General features: G+C 40.2%; 1 protein-coding gene and 1 long non-coding RNA gene across 2 annotated transcripts; one reads left to right on the top strand and one right to left on the bottom strand.

Moving 5' to 3' along the window:
- Positions 1-1,202: 1,202 nt before the first annotated feature.
- LOC103567856 (uncharacterized) lies at positions 1,203-8,849 on the bottom strand. The gene is made up of 3 exons (XR_011531769.1): positions 8,368-8,849; positions 7,597-7,665; positions 1,203-4,089 (listed from the first exon to the last, which is right to left on the bottom strand). It is a non-coding gene; the product is annotated as an uncharacterized lncRNA (long non-coding RNA).
- Positions 8,850-8,944: 95 nt separating this feature from the next.
- Positions 8,945-9,555, top strand: LOC139078706 (interferon alpha-2-like). Its single transcript, XM_070590524.1, has one exon. It carries the CDS (start codon positions 8,945-8,947, stop codon positions 9,446-9,448), a length of 504 nt encoding a protein of 167 aa, XP_070446625.1. The 3' UTR covers positions 9,449-9,555.
- Positions 9,556-16,934: the final 7,379 nt, after the last annotated feature.

Raw genomic sequence — 16,934 nt, 5'->3', positions numbered from 1 at the left:
GGTTTATAGGCTGCTGTTTTAAACGGAATTTTATATTCCAAACTCTACTGCAGTAGTAGGAAATACATGGTTTTAGCCTGTTGGTTTTCTGTCACTATTACTCTCATTGATTCTTAGTTTTTTGGGTGGAACGTTACTCAGTGATTCTTAACAGTGTTTTGGGTGGATTCTCTTGTGTTTTCACCTTAAAGAATCATATTATCTGCATAGTATAAAAACCTTGTTTCACAACTTAAAGCATTGGTTAATACTTCCAGCAAAATTATAGTGCCACGAGGCATTGTGTCTTGATAGGTAATTTTAATAGGGCTAATGCTAGTTTTAGAATTCCTCTGTTAAAGAGAGAGTCTTGATCTTGTTCATGAAGTATTTGCTTACTCATTAATTGGTATTAATTCATATTAATTCATTCATAATCCATCACAAATACTTATCAAAATTTATTGAGGTGGCAATTTAACTTTTCTCATTTCATATACTGAAGAAGAGTTTGACTTTTTATAGTTCCCAATTATTGGGTTAGAAAGCAATTTGGCAAGAGTAGTAAAAGATTATCTTCCAAATTTCATACCTTTTGGACATTAAGTCTATTTCTGGAATAAATAACAAATTAATAAGCCAAAAAATGGGTCATCTCAGCATGATACTATTATTATTTGCTTCCTAATATGAACCCATCAGACTTTCCATAAGTTTACTTTCAAAAATGAATATTTTAGAATTCTTCCCACTCTAATTTTGTTACCTTATCTATGTCTCTAGTACCCATTTGTAAGCATATATCTGAATGGCTGAATGATGGTTAAAACAAAAAGACTTAGGTATTCATTAAAGATGATTGCATACAGTAAGGAACTGAAGTTGTGTTCCTTAACCAAATACACTAATAGGTAGTTCTGTTTTCGTAGTAACAGTCTGAGTGACCACTTTCTAGGGGCTGATATTATTCTGCCATCTACTGGTTGAAATTAAAAGTCCTTGTTTAGATTCCAGAAAATGTATCCCTTTTAAACAAAACCATAATGACAAAAACCAGCAGAAATTTTTATAGTGTATGTGAAAGTTGAAAGTCTTCAGATCATGCTAAATCACATAAATAAATATTAAAAAACCTATAGTAACTTGGTGTATATGATGGGTTAGATATTCCAAGAGAAGAATATATTTTTTGGTACCACGTAAAAATACAGGTTTAAATTCCCTTGATTTTTTATTTATTTATTGATAAATTAATATAATTTGAACATTATCAAAAATATGCAAAATTTCATCTGGATTCTAATCATTCACATCCACTATGTGGCTTTTTTTCTGAGTGGATTCCCCATCTCTTTATTATTTTTATTTTTTAGCAGAGAGCCTCATCATGAAGACACATAATCTTTTCAGCGGCAGAAAGAATGTACTATGCAATATATCCGGGTATAAGTAAACCTTACAAACTTGTGCTATTCTAAGAGCTTTGTATATTGGTTTGCCCATGTGGATTCTAGGATCGTATCACTGCTCTAGCCACACAGCTTTCATCAGCCCAGACAGCAACACACATACATAAGCACTCACATGTGTTATACACAATGACTTCTGGACCAGCTGTTCCAAATTCTTTTTAGTACCATCCATGGGCTCAAAGAGAGCCTTGTTCTTGGCTATGGGAACAGTAAGAGTGGCATGATTACCCATTTCCTCATTCTCCAAAACATCGCCTCAGAGAAAAACGTTCTCCTGTTAAGCATTCTTTCCCTCAGGATGGATGTGACTGAAAACAGGTGACTTCTTTATAGTGCCTCCTGGAGGATATCAAGAGCACACATATCCCATATTTCTTTTCTAGATAGAACTGAAGGAACAAGGTAATATTTCATGCAATCTTAGACCAAGATGAGTATAAAGCTGATGACAGCAGGCAAGGTCTGTGACCTGAGCTCAGATGTTTCATTGTGCACGGCTCCTTCTCCAGTCCTAAGTCTATAGAATAATTCTGACTCTTTACTGGCGCATCTTCCAGAAGGCTGTTACTATAGAGGTAGAAATTTGTCATTCTTTGCCTCATTTCACCCAAGAACCAGTCAGTAGAGTCTGGGGGGATGGGGGGGGCAGGTCTAATTTCTACAGACTCAAACAACTTTATCTTACTTGGGAAGTATAGTTTATCACTTGGAAGTCAAAACATTCTTCTAGCTGGGAATTAGTGATCCATAAAAACTTTCTAATTCAGGGCAAATCATGAACCAAAACACAGTCAATATAAAATCCTAACTTACAGTCAGTAATAACATTTCTTTCTTCATACTAGGCAGATTGTTTACTTCAGTTTTTTATTAATCTCTCCATCCTTCTCCAGATGAGAAAAATCACAGATTTCACAATATGTATACAGGCACACTTGAAGGCATGACTTAAGCTCGAAGATCCGGGGAAAGAGGGTTTTCTAATCTTAATGGAAAACCATCTCCATTAATGAGCTCACTCATGGGTGTCTTCCTGGCCAAGGCCCCAGATATTGTGAAGAAAGATAAGCCATTCCTTCTGAGTCCTGTACAAATCCCTGACTCAGAATCTGTGAGAATAAGACAATTATTTAGGGTGGAACATTTTGGACTAATTTGTTTCAAAGCTATAGTAATGGGGACAGAAATTTTGTATTGGGAGTGGAGTGCTACAAAAAAAAAGATAACAAGCCCTATTTATCAGATCAGTTTGAGTATGAGACTGTAAAATCCTTTAAAACTTCAGAAAGATGTAAGGTGTTGCCTCAGACTTTCAAACAAACAAAAGGCCTTCCCAGGATCCTAAGACAGTGCCTCACAGATTCTCTCCATTAAGTGACAGGACTCTTAAGAAACCCAGTTGTCTCACAGAGGCCTCATGGGTAGCCCAAAGTGAAATAGGGTGTATTTGAAGGGATTTGTGGGTGTGCCTATTGTCTGATGACATTCATTATAAATTGATATACAGCAAACCCACTAAATATTTAAAGTAATTATATCAGTTTAGACTGAAAGTAAAAGAGCATACCATAAAAAGAGGCCTTTGGACCCCAAAACTTTTCCAGAAAGGAAGTAGGCTGAGAAGCCTATACAATAAAAACATGACACATGCCACAACTAGAAGGACCTGCAACTAAGATATACAACTACGTACCAGGGGGGATTTGGGGAGATAAAGCAGAAAAGAAAAAGATTGGCAACTGTTGTTAGCTCAGGTGCCAATCTTTAAGAAAAACAAAAACCAAAACTAAACAAAAAAAACACATGAGCCTCTTCTTGTGGAAAAGGAAGAATAACTTAAAAGGCAGAACCAGGAAGCTAGAGGAAAAAAGTCAGCCATGGAGAGTAATTCCTAGAGAGATGGGCTGAGCCACAATCTGAAAACTGACACCGGCTGCCCTAATGCATATAAGAATTACAATAGGCCAGTGATTGCTGAGGGCTCTTGCTTTCCCCCATTTTGAATGGGAGTGTCTGTAATGTTATTTTAGGCCTGTCTCAGACATTGCATATTGAGAGTTAAGGGACAAATAACCTCTCTGTTTAGATTACAGGTCTTCACATTGAGATAACGGCCCTCAAGGACCAGCGCTGGAGGAATTCACCTGAGGAGCTCCATCCACACCTGGATCTGACTGAGATGGTGAAACTCTAGGCTGGGATCCATGCCTCAATGAGAGGAGACTTTGGAAGGTCTTGAGAGGTGGTGAATGTATTTTACATGTGAAAGGGGTGTGATATTTTTGTGAACTGTAGTAGACTGCATTTTTCCAAAGATAGTAGCAACAATCTCTCCCATTATACATATTTTTCTAGAATGCTCAAAGTCCTCTATCAAGAAATATATCCTCTTTCCTGAAATCTGAAAGGGCTTGTGACAACTAGAATGTAGAGAGATGACACTGTGATTTCTGATGCTAGGTCATAAGGCAATGCTGCTTTCCGTCTTGCTCACTGAACCATTTAAGAGAAGCGAGATCACCGGGAGGACGTTATGCAGTGAAGCAGCCCAGACAACATGGAGAGGCCTTGGGAAGGTGCTGCTGTCCACAGCCCCAGCTGAGGTCCCAGCTGACAGACATCAACGGCCACCATACATCTGAGGAAAGAAAAATCCAAATTATTATCCACATATTCCAGCCCCCAAACATCAAAATCACCCCAAGCCTCTTCCCAGATGAAATCTGAGACAGTGTGGAACAGACAGGCCATTCCCGCTGCACTCTGCCCACATTCCTAATCCACAGAGTCTGTGAGCATAAGAAAATGTTTGTTTTAAGCTATGACATTTTACGACAAATTTGTAACACAGCAAATATTTACTGTAACATACTCTACCTGAGTCAACTAACACAAGGAGCAGAAACAAGTGGTAATAATAATTCACTCAGGAATTTCAGTCAGAATAGCAGGGCCAGGCAGGTCCTTTCCCCTGCCTGCAGACAGTAAGGGAATGGCAGAGGCTATGGTCCCGGTATAACATCCCAGGACCACTTTGTAAACAAAGTGACTATTCAACCTGGATTGAGCTCCTGGCACCAGTGCTGGGATTGGGGAGAAAATCAGAAAATATTAAAGGAGAAAAAATAAGAAAACTTTAGTGATTGTTTTTGAATTTTTCACTTAAGGAAGAAACAAAAATAGGAATGACAAATTAGTTACAAATTAATAACAAAATAACAAAGCACAACATATGAAAAGAACATGTGGGGTATGGTCAAATGTATATTTACTAGAAAATTTCTAATTGTGTATTTATTTAATAAAAAAGAGATTATGAATAAGTGAATTAAGCATTCAATTCAAGAAGCTGAGAAAAGAACACTAACAAAAATAAAGTAGAAATAAGGAATTAATAATTACAAAATCAGAAATGAACCTGAAAACAAAACAAAAAGCAATAGCCTTGATTTTAAAAAAAATCAAAAGGTGTTTCTTTAAAAGATCAGTAGAATAGAAAAAACAAGCGAAACTAATTCACAGAAAAGGGTAAAAATACTTTTGGAATAAAAAAGAAAACATTTATAGATGCAGAGAAGTTATTTTTAATTTTTTTTTTTTGAGGAAGATTAGCCCCGAGCTAACATCTGCTGCCAGTCCTCCTCTTTTTGCTGAGTAAGACTGGCCTTGAGCTAACATTGTGCCAATCTTCCTCTACTTTATATGCGGCATGCCTACCACAGCATGGCTTGACAAGCGGTACCATGTCCGCACCCTGGATCCGAACTCGGGAACCCCGGGCTGCCAAAGCAGAACCTGCGAACGTAACCACTGCCCCACCCAGCGGCCCTAAAGTTATTTTTAACTTTTAAGGAGAAACAAAGATACCCAACTTTACACCAATAAATTTTAAAGTTAGATAAAATAATTTTCTTTGAATATGCGAATAATCGTTTGATGTCACAGAAAGTAGTAAAATCCCAACCCCTCCCTCCCCTCGACACACAGGCACACAAAAGACGGCAGGGCTAGAGCTTTCAGTCAGAGAGGATTTCCGCTGCATAAACTGTTCTGGAGCATGGGCAAAGCTGTGACGCCTCCCAAGTCATTATGTGAAGTTACCACAACCCCGACAGCAAAATGGAACAAATGAAAAGTTAGCACCATCTCGTTTACGAACTAAAAGCAATATTATTAGTGAGTGCAATCCGGCGGTTTGTTAAAAATGTACTACAATCTGGACTAAGCAGAATGTATGTCAGCAAAATAAGGATGGCGAAAAACTAGGCAATTGTAGTCATGTTTATTTCAGTCCTAAGTGATAGAAGCACACTAAAAGAGAAGGAACAGAAAATAGAAATTGCTGACCTAACTGGTTAGGGGTGGTGGAGCCTCCCTTAGAACCAAAGTGACCTCACCAGCTCCGTCTCCCCCGCCCCCCTCCCCCCCTCCCCCCTCCCCCTCTTTCTCTTTCTTCCCCCAGGTCACTTCACGCCACCCCCACCCCGCCCCCGACTTTCTTTTTGCCTGGGGAGGGCGGGTGGGGGCCCTGTAGGCCAAGGCTGGGAAGAGTCAGGCGATGTTAGCTACTGTGGACCTGGGGGCCGCAGGCTCAGTCTTCGCCGCGAGAAGGGTGGGCCTGTGGGGAGAAAATCGCTGTGGATCCCAAAGCCCCAGGCCACGCCCCGCCGTCCACAGCGGGGACCAGACGGCGGGAGAACGGACTCGGGCGCTGGAGGAAGGCGGGCAGACAGCGGAAGGCCCCGGGGCTGCGGGGACCTCCTGGGAACCCAGGGTCGGTCGGCCTCCCCGGGGAGGGGACCTGGTCCTCGGGGGTCTCCCGGCCCCAGCCCCGACCCTAGAGCCTGGCCTCTGCGTCTGTGCGCGCCCGGGTGGAGCCATAGTTAATGCGTTCAGACAAAATCCACAGAGAATAGTGGCATAAAATCGGAACACCAAGGGTTAATTCATGCAGTTCCCGTCATGCTGTCACCAGAAATGTGCTCACTGCACACAGTGACAGATATGTGCTTGGCGGCGTGGCTTCAGGGAAAGGAAGACAGGGCTGGTGACTGTCCTCCAGGGAGCAGGGCAGACGGACACTGGAGGCAGGATTAGGACTCGGGAAGCAGCAGCACGCTCAGCGCGGCTCCGAGCGAGTCCTCAGAGCCGAGGAACAGGAGGGACTCGGACGCAGCAGAAGGCTCCACGTTCTGACAAAACCTGCGGCCCCTGAGTGTAAAGGACATCAGATTTCCATGTCCTCTTCTAAAGAAGTGAGACGACTTCAGTAGTGATCACACAGGAAATTGTAAAGATGAAGCAAAATAAAGTGGGCAAAGGACAGGCTGCGAATCTGAACCTGGTGAACGCGCGCTGCCAGTGTTCACGGGACTCACACGCGTCTGCACAGCCCGGCGCGGCCGGCAGGGGGCTCTGACGGCGGCTCCCCTAACTCTCGGGGGGCTGCGTGTCGAGGCTCCAAAGAAACCCCCCCGGCGAGGGGACCGTCTGCAGGGCTGTGAAGGAGCAGAGCCCAAGTCTCCACCCTCGGGTCGGCGCCCGGCGCTTGAAGGAGAGAAGCAGCCGGCGCGCCTGAGGCTCTCCGCAGAGAACCAGCCCGAGGAGGGTCGTCTGAGCCCACGTGGCTGCTCGGCGACCAGTAGAAATGAGCCAAATAGTCCCCTCCCTCGGCCTCAGCTCCCTTCACACCACCTCTGGCGATATTTCTTAAGGGACCAGTTAAAAAAAAAAGTTGCAAAGTCCAGGAAACTGATTAAAAGAAATATGGGGGAGAGAGTGACAAGAAATGGGACATTGCTAGGTTTCCAGCCAGGGAAGCTCACAACACTAATTCACAAGCTGTTTCCTGGGTTAGCATTCGGCTAAAGTGAGGGAGTACTTCCCTCAAGCATGGAAGTTAAGGAGACACCAAATCTAAGTACTCAAGATAAATAATATTTTAACACAAGATTAAAAAGGAAAACTAATGCCAAAACACCCATGATGAACAAAATATCAAAATTTTAAATACAGACAAGAAAGGACCCTGCACTGGCAAGGCTGGGAGTGTCTTACAAAGGAAGGGGGGGCTCCATGCAAAGGAAATTTAGGCAAATTCCATTCAGTCTATAAAATTCATACCAAAGAAAATTGAAGATCTGACCTGTTCAATGTCCTCCACGGCCTGTACACAGCACTAACTTCCTTTGAACAACACAGTGAAGGCGGAGTCCTGTGAAAGTCGTTTGAGCAACGTGAAGTTAAATAAAAATTATTTAAGATTCTCACGGAATCAGGAGAAAGTGTCAAACATGGCAATTCTCAATTTAAAAAAAGTAAAGAAGTAATCTTGAAAAAATATTATTCAGTTTACTTCCATTAAAGCGAGGAAAGCAAAATTATATTAAATTGTTTTGGTAAAATAAAATATAGTTTAAATAAATAGGTGAAGTTGAATAAAATGCTGTTTTAACAGTTTTAATGTTAACAATATTTAAATTTTTTTATATTTATATTTAATTATAAAATATTTTTAATTATATTATAATATAATTATACATTATATTTTAATTAATAATAATTAATATATTACTATATATAATATATAACAATATATAATATATAATAATATATATTATTAATAATAAAAATAATTAATAATAATTATAAAATATAAAAATTTAATTAAATGCTGTCAATTTCAATGTTGAAAATATTTCTAAATTTCACGTTTGATATTTATGGTTAATATTAAAATATTTTAATATCAAAAGCAGCTTAATAAAAAGCAGTTTCAATATTCCAGGTTTTCAGTTTCTCAGTACTGTCCTCCTCCACCTTCCCGCTGTCACGCTGGAAAGTCACCAGGAAAGTCCCCGAGCACGTGGGGGGCACCTTCCCCGCCTCGGACCCAGGGGCGCCGCGCCCGACTCACCCCCGCGGGTCCCCAACACCGTCCGCTCGCGGCCCACGTCCCCGCCGTCCCCTTTCTCCGCATCTGTCGCCGCATCTCGCCCACAAACGCTCCCGAATCTGTAAAAACCACTCAACACGCTCGGATTCCGGCCTCAGACCCTCAAGAAACGGCTTCTTTGTAAAAATGGCCTCGCCGAAGTTTCTGTGCGAAAGGAAAGCGCAAAACTCAGGGGCAAGTGCAGAAAATGCCGGGTTCGGTGCTCTCTCCCTGAGAAACGCGTCCCCGGCGAGGCCGCGGCCAAGCTCTCCGCGCAGCAGTAGGGCCGCGGAGAGGAAGGTGTCTCGTGCACTATTAAAGAGGCACGAAGTTGGTTCCCAAGGCTGCGACGCACACCCCCTCCAGCGGCCCGAACGACTGAAACCGACCAAGTCCGCGCCTCTGAGCGCCCGGCGTCAGGAAAGGCCCCCTTCACGCCCTCTAGCGGCCGCCCAGGGAATCCCGCTTTCCGGGGAGCCCGCGAAGGAAACTGCGCTAGTTGTTCAGCGGTGCCCTGCGCGCCCCCTGGCGGCCGTGCAGTGAATCACCGGAATTCTCAATGGCGCAGATCCATTTGCTAGTGGCAGGAGTGATGCTCTGCTCCATCCTTGCCTGCTCTCTTGGCAGGGACTCGCCTTGGATCCATAGCCTAAAAAACAGGGAGATCTTCATGCTGTTGAGACAGCTGGAAAAAATCCACTCTAAGTCATGCCTGAACGACGGAACCTACTTCAAATTTCCTTGGGAAAGCGAGACTATCACCCAAATCCGGAAGACGCAGGGCACCTGTTTCCACTATGTGATGCTCCAGGAGATCATCAACCTCTTCAACACAGACGACAGCCGTGCTGCTTGGAACAACGCCCTCCTGGATCAACTACTCTCTAGGCTTCATCACAGCCTGGAGCAGCTGGAAGAAGAAAACCTGGCTTGTCCCTATTTGGGAACTGTTGCCCGGAATTACTTCCAAAAAATCAATCACTATCTGAAGGAAAAGGCATTCAGCCCCTGTGCTTGGGAGGTTGTCAGAGGGGAAATGGAAGTGTGCCTCTCCCTCATGTAACAATACTCAGAGAAAAGTCGGCAAATAAAGAAGAAAGTTATACTTATCCGCTCTCTAATCATTTACATTGTTTGCTAAGCCCACCCCCCAAATAATCTTAACTCATATTTCTGCACCCTTTGAGAAATATCTGAAACCGAACTCACGGAATTATTTAAAAAATATACTGTACATCATGATTTACAAAAATAAGTTTGGAGAGGAGTGCATGATCTACTTTTTTAAGTAAATAATTTTATGACAATTTTTTAAAATCTGTTTAAGCTTTTTGAGCGTATTTGCTGTTTCTAAAATGTAAAGTCCAATTTTTTATGGAAATTTCCTACAGGATAGTATGTTGTTAATGACATCTGTCAGGTAAATGCTGGCAGGTGTAACAGACAAACAAAAACTATCTGTAATTTGATCATAATAGAAATTTATCTTTCCTTCTTATAAGAGCACAATGCAGGCATTCCTGATCAGAGGAATCTTCTGGTTGGCTGTTCTCCAAAAGTGATTCAGGAACATGGATACCCTCTATTTCATGACTTTGCCATATTCAACATGTGACTCCAGGTCTGTGGTACTTGAGTCTATTCCACTCAGTTGTAAAGAGAAAAAGTAAGGTGGATCACATGGGATGTTTTCAAGGGCTAGGACCAAACAGGGCAATATCACTTCTGCTCACACTAGTTGGCCTGAAGTTATTCTCATGGGTTAAGTGCAAAGAAGTTAGGAAATAGACTTCAATCGGGTGACTAATGGAAGAGGAGACAAGTTCAGTGAAGAAGACCACTCTTCACTATTTTTACACGATTTCTATTAATGCTTTTTGTAGGAGTAAAAAATAACCAATGTGTTTGCTGCACACACTTCATAAAAAAAAAGAGAAAAAGGAAAAGTATTTTTGTGAAAAAATGCTTCACGCAATGTTCGATTATAACTTCTCTTGTAGAACCATGAGGAATTTAAGGAATATCTGAAGAAGAGGGCTGGCCTCATGACCTGGTGGTTAAGTTTGGCATGCTCCGCTTCAGCAGTCCAGGTTCGGCTCCTAGGAGTGGACCTACACCATTGGTCAGCACGCATGGTGTGTTGGCGACCCACAAACACAATGGAGGAAGATTGGCACAGTTTTTAGCTCAAGGCAAATCTTCCTCAGCAAAAAAAGAAAGAAAGAAAGAAAAGAAAACTTAAGATGTATTGTCCTGGGCCAGTCTGGTGGTGCAGTGATTAAGTTTGCATGTTCCACTTTGGTGGCCCGGGGTTCGCCAGTTTGGATCCCAGGCGCAGACCTATGTACCATTTGTCAAGTCATGCTGTGGCAGGTGTCCCACATATAAAGTAGAGGAAGAGGGGTACAGATGTAGGCTCAGGGCCAGTCTTCTTCAGCAAAAAGAGGAGGATTGGCAGTGGATGTTAGCTCAGGACTAATCTTCCTCAAAAAAAAAAACCAAAAAAAAGATGTCCTCTCAAATCATAGCTATTTTGTATGTCGTGGTGTTATTCTTTTTCCTATTATTACCATGGTTATTCTGTTCATGTACATTGATTGAGCTCCTGAGGTGGTAAGGACTGGGCAAAATGGATAGGAAACAAGGTTGGGTAAGATGATTTCTCTGCCCACAGGTATCTCATAGACTTGTGGGGAAGTATTTAAGGAGATAATAGGGCCAGCCATTAAAAGCTACAGCCCTGGAAGCTAGAAGAGGGAATATATCCATGTTAGTGTATAAAGAAGAGTGAGGAGATTAGCAGGCAAACACAGCAGACCAAAATTCATAATCCAAACTCTGGGTTTTTGACCTGAAGTAGTGCTCCAATTATTATATACCACAGTTTGGTACTCAAACTTAAATGGAGGCTGCTATCCCATGGAAATGGATGAAGATAACAGGAAACAAATGATCACTTGTCACTTTTTGTGAGGAGTTCCCAAAGAATCACAGGATAAGGGCAGGTAATTGCCATTACACTCAAGATCCACCTACAAAAATGAATTTAAGCTGCTTTGAATCAGTATATCACTTTTGGCAGTATAAACATCTTGACAATATCAACTCTAATCCAGGAACACGGGATGTCATTCCATTTTTTTCTCTCTTTAATTTCTTTCAGCAGTGTTTGATAGTTTTCAGTATGCAAGTCTTTTGCCTCCTTGCTTAAGTGTATTCCTAAGTATTGTTTCCTTTTGATGATATCGTAAATGGGATTATTGTCTTAATTTCCTTTTTGGATTGTTCATTGTAAGTGTACAGAAATACAACTGATTTTTGTGTGTTTATTTTGTCTCCTGAAAGGTTGCTGAATTATTTATTAGTTCTAAAACTCTCTGTGCTTGTGTGTGTGTAGAATCTTTAGTGTTTTCTACATATAAGATTATGTCATCTGCGAACAGAGAGAAATTTACTTCTTTTCCAATTTGGATGCCTTATTTTTCTTGCCTAATTGCTCTGGCTAAGAGTTCAAGTACCATGTTGAATAGAAGTATGAGGGTGGCATCCTTGCTTTGTTCCCTTTCTTAGTGGAAAAGATTTCAGTTTGTCACCATTGAGTACAATGTTAGCTGTGGGTTTTTCATACATGGTCTTTATTATGTTGAGGCAATTTCCTTCTATTCCTAGTTTGCTGACTGTTTTTATTATAAAAAAGTGTTGGAACTTGCCAAATGCTGTTTCTGCATCTATTGAGATGAAGGCATGTTTTTTTCCTTTCATTTTTGTCAATGGGGTGTATTACATTGATTGATTTTTGTATGTTGAAACATCTTTGCCTTCCAGGAATAAATCTAACTAGGTCATGGTGTAAAGTTCTATTAATCTGCTGCTGAATTTGGTTTGCTAGTAGTTTTTCGTGGATTTTTGCATCAATTTTTTTCTTGTAGTATTTTTTTCTGGTTTTAATATCAGGGTAATGCTCACCTCATAAAATGAATTTGGAAGTGTTCTCTCTCCTTCAATTTTTTGGAAGAGTTTGAGATGGATTGGTGTTAATTTGTTAAATGTTTGGTAGAATTCTCCAGTGAAGCCATCTACTACTGGGCTTTCTTTGTTGGGAGGTTTTGATTACTGAGTCAATCTCCTTGCTCATTATGGATCTGTTCAGATATTTTATTTCTTCATGATTCAGTCTTGGTAGGTTGTATGTTTCAATTTGTCGGTGTATGACAGTTCATAGTACTATTTTATGCCCCTTCGTGTTTCTGTGATATTAGTCGTAATGTCTCCTCTTTCATTTTTGATGTTTCTTATTTGGGTCTTCTTTTTTTTAGTTAGCATCATTAAGGGTTTGTTAGTTTTATTGATCTTTTCAAAACACCGACTCTTAGTTTCATTGATTTTTTTCTATTATTTTTCCATTCTCTATTTCCTTTATTTCTGCTCTAGTATTTATTATTTCCTTCCATCTACTAACTATGAGTTTAGTTTGCTTTTCTTTTTCTAGTTCCTTAAGGTATAAAGTTAGGTTGTTCATTTCAAATGTTTCTTTTTTGTTGTTGTTGAGGAAGATTCACTCTGAGCTAACATCTCTTGCCAATTTTCTTTCTTTGCTTGAAGAAGATTCATCCTGATGTAACATTTATGCCAGTCTTCCTCTATTTTGTGTGCAGGTTGCCACCACAGTATGGCCTCCAACCAGTGGTATTGATCCGTGTCTGGGAACCAAAACTAGGATGCTGAAGCAGAGCACAACAAACTTAACCACTAGGCCACAGGGCTGGCCCCCTATTTCTTCTTTTTTTAATGTAAGCCTTTACAGCTGTAAATTTCCCTCTTAACACTACTTTCACTCTATCTTATACGTTTTAGTATTTTACGTTTTCATTTTCACTTGTCATGATATTTTCTAATTTTCCTTGTGTTCCTTCTTGTACTTTTTATCACATTTTGACATAAATTTATTTTCTTTTTGCTCCCATGCATTGGGATGCAAAATCAGACGACTGTTACTTTCTAGGTAAAGTGAAATGAGAAATAAAGATATCCAGTGTTGTAAACACTATATAGAAACATTTTATAGTCCATTTGTTTTATCATATTCACATCCCTCTATTGACATTAACATGAAGATGAAAATAAAAGGAATCCAGGGGCAGCAAATCAAATTTGCACGGTAAAATGCTACATAAAAATGGAATATGCAGGGACCTGCCCAGTGGCGCAGCAGTTAAGTTCACATGCTCTGCTTTGGCAGCCTGGGGTTTGCCACTTTGGATCTTGGACGCAGCCCTACCCACCACTTATCAAGCCATGCTGTGGCAGGTGTCTCACATATAAAGTAGAGGAAGATGGGCATGGATATTAGCTCAGGGCTAATCTTCCTCAAAAAAAAGGGAATATGCAAAAATTCATAAAATCTCAAATGAACAAAGAAAACATGCTCATTTTCCAGTGTTTGATAGACTAACAATAATAGTTTAAGTGAAGTTGCCTTTTAAGTGAAGTATTCTCAGCTTGTGATTAGAATGAATCCAAAACTGATAAAAATGTGTTGACTGGATAAATTACCAAAACTTATTAAATTTTGCAAAATACATTCTTTGGAAAGAAACCTCATCTATTATGGAAATTTCTATGTTCATTTCAGAAGTTAGAGCATTTAATGGTTCAATGATATAAAGAGTTTAATTGAACCACGAAAAATAATGAATAATTTATTTGGCTATTTTAAAAAAATTGATCCATTCTATAATCTCTACCCTCACATAGACAGGCTGACTTTCTACTACTGTCATCTAAAGATTATCAAATGATTTGAAGCCTAGGTTTCTGAATGATGGAAAAATTGTGTGACAAGTATTTACAGTTCACACATATTCTGGGGAATTTGTCCATTCTTGACAAGGGCAGGAAGGCAGGAGGATTAATCACTTGGGGGACACAGGCTATTGCCCCCCTCAAAAGTAATGTGGTAGATTGTTTGGTTGCTGTGAGCTGTGTGTATCAGGGAGAGTTTGAGGTTAAATATGTGGCTTTGTGTATGACACCAGGCTGGTTATTTTCTATTATGACAAAGTAGAGGGCAAATTTGAGGTGAGGCCCAACTCGTGAGTTTAATGTAGTGCTAGGCAAAGGCTGAAAATTGTGCTGCCCTGGCAGTTTGAATCCCGAGAACCATACGCACCTTGGAGAAACTAGAATCTAGTGGTTTTAGCAATAAACTCAGTAAGCGTTATTGACATTCAATAAGAGTAGAGTTGAATTATCAGCCATGTCCATTACAATCCTAGCCAATGTGGCCATGACGAAGCAAAGCAGCTTGGTCATCCATGAACACCTTCCAGTAGGAAGAGAAAATCTAAGAAACTGCTTTAGTAAAAATTATTTATTGAGTGATTACACTTGGCCAGGTGCCTGGGTTAACACAGTGAATTACATAGAGTCTAGTTACTAATGAGCTGATTTGCCTAAGATGGTCTCATATCTACTTTCTTAGTCCGTTCAGGCTGCTATAACAAAATACTTAAGACTGGGTGGCTTAAAAATAACAGACATTGATTGCTCACAGTTCTGAAGGCTGGAAGTCCAAGATCATGGCTCCAGCATGGTCAGGTGAGGGTCCACTTCTGGGTCACAGACTTCTTATTGTGTCCTCACAAGTGGGAAGGAGCCAGAGACCTCTCTGAAGCCTTTTTTTTTTTTTTTTGGTGAGAAAGATTGACCCTGAGCTAACATCCATGCCAAGCCAATCTGCCTCTACTTTGTGTGTGGGTTGCCACCACAGCATGGCTGAAGAGTGGTGTAGGTCCATGCCTGGGATCTGAACTCATGAACTTGGGCTGCCAAAGAGAGTGTGGTGAACTTAACCTCTGGGCCATGGGGCCAGACCCTAGAGCCTTTCTTTTAAGGGCAGTTATTCCAATCATGTGACCTGGCCCTCATGACCTAAACATCTCCCAAAAGCTCTACCTCCTAATACCATCACATCAGGCATTAGGATTTCAAGATATGAACCTTGGCAGGGACACAAACATTTAGACTATAGCATCTACCATTTAAAGACAAGAAATCTCGAGGGCTTAAGCAACCTAACTTCCTATACAAAATAAAAGGAGCAAAGCAGAGTTCAGGATCAGAGCTGAAAGTTAATTCTTCACATGATGATAATCAATATTTATGCAGTTTAGATTTAAGGACAAAGATGTTTCCGTTTTGTTTGAAAAGAATAGACTTGGATTAGAACCTCTGAAAGTCCTTTGGAAAATTTGAAATTTAATGCAAAAATACAAAGAAAGATTCAAATTGATGATGTTTCTAAATTGCCCTTCTCACTGGGGATGATATTGCTACCAAGGGTGCAAAAATTAGTTCTTAGGGGTGTGAACAAATGTTAGATATTACAATGGTTTGTGGCATGACAAAGCTTAACTCTGTGCAACAAAATCTTATTCCTTAGTTCATTTTTATCATTGAGTTTTCTTGTGTATTATATAAGAGGCATAGACATTGAGTTCATGGAAGATACATAAAATGTATACAAGATCAGCCCTATAAAACCTATGGTGAATAGATGGCTCACTGGAGGACTCTCCCTTCATCATTTGCTTGATCTTAAATCATGCTGTGAGAGGCGGGCTTCACTCACTTATGAGCTGCCATTGGCTGTCCTGTGGATGTTGCTTATGTTTGAACCTCAGTGCTTCCAAGTGTGAGGTGGGCTTTGAGAATTAAATGCAAATAGTTTATATTTAATGATTTAACTCTACTAAAGTTATTCAGGGGGACCAGCCCCGTGGCTGAGCGGTTAAGTTCATGCACTCTGCTTCAGCGGCCCAGGGTTTCACCGGTTCGTATCCTGGGCGCGGACATGGCACCGCTCATCAGGCCATGCTGAAGTGGCATCCCACATGCCGCAACTAAAAGGACTCACAACTAAAAATACACAACTATGTACCAGGGGGCTTTGGGAGAAAAAGGAAAAATAAAAATCTTAAAAAAAAAAGTTATTCAACACATCAATAATTATGTCAACAGATGAACAGAAAAAATGTTGACAATACATGGATGAATATCCAGTAGCCACTGAGCTTAAAAATTATTTTCTGATATGAAGCAAAATTAAAACTTGAGTACCTACAAATAGATGTTAAGAAAGTAACTTATTTTTTCAATGATTTTCAGCAGTTTTGATGGAGTTTTAAGCATATCTATACATTGGTATTATTAGAAAGTATTTATGTAAATTTTTATTTGAATATGTAATTGGATAGATGACTATTTATATCAGAAATATATTACATTAAAAGTTACTCTAAAAACTTAATTACAAGGCTAAATTAAATGTCAACAGCTTTTAAATTTAACTTTTAGCTTAAATGTTTTAGTCATTCTTAATCATGCATTGAATAAAAAGAGTGAAGTTTACACTTTCTTTTTATATGGATAAAGTAGAGATACATAGAGAGTACATAAACAGACATGCAGTATATCTGTGTTATCAAAATTTCATGGGGGTTCAATTAGGAAAAAATATCTAAAAAAGCGCTAGGGACGGGGAAGGGGAA

Source organism: Equus przewalskii, chromosome 22 (assembly GCF_037783145.1).
Source record: "Equus przewalskii isolate Varuska chromosome 22, EquPr2, whole genome shotgun sequence".
Lineage (NCBI taxonomy): Eukaryota > Metazoa > Chordata > Mammalia > Perissodactyla > Equidae > Equus > Equus przewalskii.
This window is presented reverse-complemented; position numbering and strand designations above follow the sequence as displayed.

Coding starts and splice junctions, on each gene's coding strand:
- LOC139078706 (XM_070590524.1), top strand. CDS start 8,945: ATGGCGCAGATCCATTTGCTAGTGGCAGGAGTGATGCTCTGCTCCATC.